The 6,792-nt window shown below is 28.3% G+C and overlaps 1 protein-coding gene across 1 annotated transcript; it reads left to right on the top strand.

Moving 5' to 3' along the window:
- Positions 1 to 1,108: 1,108 nt before the first annotated feature.
- EIN_165430 (hypothetical protein) lies at positions 1,109 to 2,266 on the top strand (the record flags this gene model as incomplete). The annotated part of the gene is made up of 1 exon (XM_004255796.1): positions 1,109 to 2,266. One exon carries the CDS (start codon positions 1,109 to 1,111, stop codon positions 2,264 to 2,266), a length of 1,158 nt encoding a protein of 385 aa, XP_004255844.1.
- Between the last annotated feature and the right edge of the window lie 4,526 nt (positions 2,267 to 6,792).

Below are 6,792 nucleotides of genomic sequence, written 5' to 3' on the forward strand. Positions count from 1 at the left end.
TGGGTGGATGGTCTTATGTTATTGGATTTTACTTATATGACAAATATCGAAGCAAAGAGTCTACCAAAACGTCGTTTCTAATTTTGTCGGGTATGGTCTTGTGCAGGGCTCTGGGAGGTCCAACCTTATTTATAATTACATAATCTATCATTGTAAGACGGGGTATTCGGGAGATTCTAGAGTACCAAGAAGGTATGACACAATTCCAAATGTGTTTTATAATTTACTTGACACTGTAGTGTACAATAGAGTGTATAGATACGCTTCTCCATATAAAGATTAATTTACTGAATGGGCGCTGTTACCAAAAACACTAGATGAATTGATGAAAGAAGAAAATTTAGATTGGCTGTATATGGAGAACACAGAAATATATTGTAATGTATTATATAATAACACATGGGATCATGCATTTACTGATCAGTGTAATAAATATATGAAAAGGTGGGAGATGAACACTAACTCGAGTCAAGATCCTATGTTTTATGATGTTGACAACAACGATTTTAGAATGAAAAAAAGGGGGTAATTTACAAATATAATTGTTGGGAGGAAATACCTTATGAAACTATCGGAATCAATAAACAATACAGTTCGTATAGTGTCTTGGCTGAGTTTTTAATAGTTATATGTCTTGTTGTCTGCTCTTTTTAATATATGTAAACTGTCACTTTTTTATGTTTAATTATAATGTTAATGTTAATATCATTACTACATATATAAATACAGATTTTCATCATTATAGTTAAACCTCTTAAAATTGAAAAAGTATTAGATTTGGTCTCTTAAGAAAAAGAATTTTCTTCCAATCAAACATTAAAAATGTTCTTTAGAACTCGATTTTTGGTTTTATTCTAAAAGAGCTTTCTCTTTAAAGTTACTGCTCTCAAAAGTTTCGCTGTTATTAATTTAGAAAAATACAGAAAACATCAAATAATAAAATATAGAACAAAGAAATTGATAAACAAAACGGGAAAACACTTTAATGTTTTTAAACATCTAAACGGGAAAGATTGTTTATATAATAGTCTGTTTAATTATATAATTCAATTCTATGGGAGAAACACCATCAAAAGGTAAACCTGTAAGCACCAAACCAATCAGAAGTATGTCAATCAAAGAGCGTCTTGCAACACAACAAATGAAAATTATTTTCCAGGGGTCAGCAGGACTTCAAGCACTCAAGACAGTACCAAACAAAAAGGCACTCAAAGAAACAGCCACAGAGTCCGTTTATACCACTGATATTATTGTTAATGGCATTCAAGAGGATATCATAGTGGCAGGGAGTAAGGAAGACCTACCACCACCTCAAGAGTATTATCCACCAAATGAATATATGAAATCTGATTATAACATCTACGTTGTGCTTATTGATAGTATCACAAATGAACTTGGCAGAGACGACATTTACCATCTCACAAACTACATCCGTAGTTTCATACCCGCAATTGAAGAAACAGACGATTATTACTTTGGAGAATTTGAATTTTTGCATTTTTTGGTGCAGAATTTGGTTGCAATAGTCTTTTATAACACCAACAAATCCAACACCCATTACAATCCAAAAATCGAAGAGATGTTCCATGGAAGGTGTCTCCACTTTGCAATCGGTGACATAGACAAAGAAAGCATCAGTCGAATAATTCAAAAGACGATCACTGCCAAACGAAGTGGCTTTGCAGGAAGATATTTTGGAGGAAAACCAGTCATTTTGCTGTACGACGAAAATGGCACAAAAGGCGAGTTGGACGTCTCACTCAAATTTGAAGGAATGGAAGTCACCGAAGTCTATCCAAAGACAGAAATAACAGAAAACACACTGAATTGGACGGGAAGATATTTGGGAAGAGGGACAGAACCCTGTGTTTTAACAATTAAAGACAATGATTTTGAATACCTTTTCTGGGAAAGTCTCTTTGATGTCAAATTAGAAGGTTTTGATGTCAAAGTAAATGATCTGAGTGATGTCGACAAATTGATGGAAAAGCTTGGACTGAACGTAAAAGAAAGAAACGACTTTGTTGTGTATTGGATGAAGGAGATGAAAAAGTTCCAAAAGATGTTTGTCAGAATAGTTGACAGAAAACAATACGAAAAGTTGGTTCCACTGAACGTGAAAGGTTTCGACAACGTGATGAGAATATTTGTTGGGTTTGGTGAGTGCCAAGAAGGAAACGAATATTTAAGTGTACAAGAAGTCGAAAGTGTTAAAAGACCACAAGGAAAGTATGTTATTGAATGGGGTGCAACTCCCATTCAATGAAAATTTACAATAAAATCCGTTTTTAATAATTTATTTTTAAAACTTAAATAAAATAAAGATATTTTTATTAATTTTTATTAATTTTATAATTAAGATAAATTGTATTAAAACTTTTAAATCAAACCAAAAAGAAAAAATAAACTTGGAATAAAAAACGTTATTTTAATCAAAATTAATACAGTCAAAGGCGTAGATTAGTCTTAATTATAATCGTTGAACTTGCTTAATTGTCGCACAACTGGCCAATCATTTTGGTGTACGACAATTTAATAAAGTCTGTTTTCTATTTAGCGATATTCTAAAAATATAACAAAGAAGAGAACTAGACCGAAAATATTAAACCATTATTTACTATACTCAATATCGCTAATTAAAAACCATAAACTATTAATAAAATTGTCATTAATTAAAACTAATGTTAAACAAATCCAAGCATTGACTTTTTTCCAATTCACTTGTTGTCGTCTTCAATTTGACCCAAATGATGATTTGACATGTCTGCTCCATCTGAAATGACATTTTATTCATTTTGAATAATTTAGTTGACATAGTTTATTTCGTCGTATTCACATTTCAAGACCAACCTATTCTTCGTTTTGACTTTATAATTTTTTCATTTATCAAGCAATTTTGTTTTTTGTTATTTTTAGCACACTTTTTAAAAAAAGAACAAAAAAATAAAATACAAACCATTTTTTTGAAAAACCACTTTATTTTTATTATAAATTATAATACTGTTATTATAAATAATAGTAAAAACCCAATATCGTTAAATAGAAAACAGACTTTATTTTGTTCTTGAACATGTAACTTTTGTTGAATTCAAAACTAAATTTTTTACAAAAAATAAATTTCAATATTAAATAAAATTTTCTACAAAATTCACTCATTTACGACAAATAGATACTTTTTTCTGCTGGATTTACGACAAATAGACGTTTTTGACTGTACAGTTTTAGACAAAACCCGTGCGACTTTTGCAAAAATGGGGTGACTGAGTAAAAAAAGAGGGGATCCTAAAAATAAAACTATTTTTTATTTTGATAGTGCAACTCGGTTATTTTTTTTGTTTTTTTTTTCTTTGCAAATTTTATTTATAACATGAACAATCTCAATAGTTTTTTTAGTAAAAATACCATAAAAGTTAGCTTTTAAAAACAACACAAAAATCAAGTTGATTTATTTTCAAAACAAAAGGTTCAATAAATGAACAAAGAAGACGATCGATTGCCCTAAAATCTTCTTTTTGTAAACAAACCCGTTTTCTTTCCACTTTCCCTTTATTTTAATGTTTTGGCAGAATTTCTACTAAAATATAATGAGTTCAAACTAAAAAATTGAAATATGAACAAGACGGTAAATGTTGTGTTGTGTCACAATGGATTTGACGTCGGAGTCTTTGGTTTGTGTATAAATCAACCAAGATTGTTCTGCGAGTATATGATTCAAGAAGTCGAAGAAGATGATGTTAATGATAAAGGCATGGAAATTAAACTTGAGGAACAATTTATTATGAAAAAGTGGTTGAGGAGAAGAAAGAGAGAAAATGGAAGATGTAACTGTAACGAATAAAACAAGAGAGAAAAGAAATGAAGAGTTTTTTTGTGAAAAGACTTATCTCGATATTGTTTGCTTATTGTAAATGAATTGTGTTGTTATTCTACTTTAGGTTTTTATTTTTCTTTTATAATAAATAAAAAATATAAAAATAACATAACAAATAAAATTTTTGAATGTTTTTTCTAAATTGTTTTTCAAACATTTTCAAAATAATGTTATTCTTTTATTTTTAGAATTTTTTACTCAGTCACCCCATTTTTGTTCAAGTTGCACTGGTTTTTATCATAACTGTAGTTGTGAATTGCATTATTTTTGTTTTTTAAATTATTAAATTATTAAATAATTAAATAATTAAATAATTAAATAGAAAATAAAAAAATTAAACAAAATGCACTAACCAGGACTTGAACCAAAATCTCCACCTTGGGAGGGTGAAATTCTGCTTTTAATGCTTTTTATTTTATATACTATTTTTTATTGTTTATTATTTTTGTGGAAACAGATGTAACAAACCGATAAAAATAATAACCCGATTACAAATATGTACAGTAGGAGAAAACAGAGGGATGCTAGAGAAAGGAGGATGCTCGTTACTATTGGTTAAATTCAATACTAACTAACCAATAAAATTTCAAAAAAAACAAAATAAATTTATTTTTAGATAAGCATCCTCTTTTTTTCTCAGCATCCCTTTATTTCCTCCTACTGTAATTTTACTTTATCTATTAATTCTATTATTTTAAGTTTTAAAAACGGATAAAACCATTTAAATTTGTATGATTTTACTTATTTTGTTTATCAAAAATGATTATCATGTTATTAAACTTTTTTTGTTGTAATATTAATTGAGTACAAATCAGATGTGTGCCATATTTATTTATCTTTAATTCTTAACATATTTCTTTTTAAAAAGCGAAATAAATTGTAATGGTATTTATTACGATTTATATAATTACAGAATGTGAGAATAGTATGTGAAAATGAGTAAACCCGGTGGTTTCAACGAAAGTTACATTTGTGTAACTTTTGTGTAATTAAATTGTTATGTTTTATTTTATAAAATCAAAAAGATCAAATTAAAAATTACTTATTTCCAGATTATTTTCTAAACTGTTTTTCAAAAGTCGGTACTGTCATATTTTTAGAACTTCCTAAAGTCCCGTTTTTTATTTTCGTTTTTTCCTAAAAAACAAAAAAAACAAAAAATCGAAAGTACCGACTTAATTTTGAAAAAAATACCAATCCCGTTCAATTATTTTCGTACAAATTCGGGAAAATGTTGGAATATTAGCCAGCCTTTTCCAAAAAAACCCGATCCCATTATTTGATTTGACCATAACTCGATACTTCGCAACATATACACAACATTGTTGGTCAAATCATACAACGATAAACACGTTAATAAATTGGGATGGTGTTGTTTGTGTCGAGTTTTAACTGATAATTACTTTCGTTAAAAAATATTTTCAATTAAAAACAAATACAGTAAAACCTCCCAAGAGCGGGAGGGCGTGGGAATTTTGTTCTCTCAAGAGCGGGCATTTTTAGCCAATCAAACCTCAATTACCGCTCGATAGAGAACTCTATTTTTAGTTTTAGTCTAAAAAATGCCCGCTCTTGAGAGAACCCGCTCTTCAGAGGTACCGCTCTTTGGAGGTTTTACTGTATATGGTTATCTTCTCTGAATAAAAAATAATGAAATAAAGAGTTCCAAAAACACCAAAAAAATAAATTACAGCAAATGTTTGATAATTTTGACAGGCATAAGTCAAATTGTCAAAGGGCAACACTAGAAAAATAATACAAAATAACAATATTGTTTTGTTATTGGATATTTTAAAAAAGATGTTTTCACTGAAATGCTCAAAAAGAATCTCGACTTTTTAAAACTCAACAAAGATAAGTTATCAAATCATTTTGATATTTATATTGTTCTTGTGACAACACTACTAAGCATACTAATCTTCGAACTAAGCTTTTGTATTGTGAATATTTCATTAATTAATGAAATGTTTGATAATGAAAAAGATTGACATTAAAATTTATTTGCTTTTGTACTAAAATGAACTTTTGGGATAATTCGCTTGTTTTTCTGAAACAAAAATCCCGTTATTTCAAATTTTATATGGAATTTTTTAATGCTTAAAAATTCTTCAAGTAAAAAAATATATTTTGAAGACTGTTTTTCTCTTTTTTACTTGGAAAAAATAAGTGATTTTATTACAAAAAACGATTCCCAAAAATAATAAACAAAATAAATGCAAAAAAACGGGACACATCAGTACCGACTTTTGAAAAACAGTTTACAAAAGCTTCCCACAGTATTAAAAACCACTTGTGTTGGAGGAGTACCAAAATGGGGAAGGTATTCGGTATATTTACGTGTTTCTTCTTTGATTGAGATTTCTTTGGGTACATTTGGAATGATAAATGGGTTGGCATGTTTCCCATACATATGGATCACTTCTTTTTTAACTCCAGGTTCTTCTCTACCTTCCTGTGTTAAGTGAAAAAAATAACCGAATTAATTCATTTGTATTTTGTTTTTTAGTTTTCAGTTCAAAATTAAACATCTATTTGAATCAAAAATTAATTTCCCAAAAATGCATTTCAAAAAAGAAAAACGCTAAAAATAGATAATTATAACAACCCCTTAAAAGAAAGAAGTACAAAAGGTATATAGTGTTTGTTTACAATTTTTTTTTTTGGAAATGATTATTTTTTACAGTTTCCTTCACTCAGTTTACATTAACCACCATTTGATATAATACATTTGTCAAATAGTAAAAATTCGTCAAAACATTAATGATTTTGCCACACGTTTAATTCAGATTTGACGAAAAATAATTTACTCACCATTTAAAATAATCAGGTCAGTCTAAAATATAAAACAAATTTCATAAAATCAACCAAATTTAATTTATTTATTTTCTTTCTTGAAAAATAAACAGCAGTCACAAATTAAA

This window comes from Entamoeba invadens (assembly GCF_000330505.1).
Source record: "Entamoeba invadens IP1 unplaced genomic scaffold scaff_1105074725133, whole genome shotgun sequence".
NCBI lineage: Eukaryota > Evosea > Mastigamoebida > Endamoebidae > Entamoeba > Entamoeba invadens.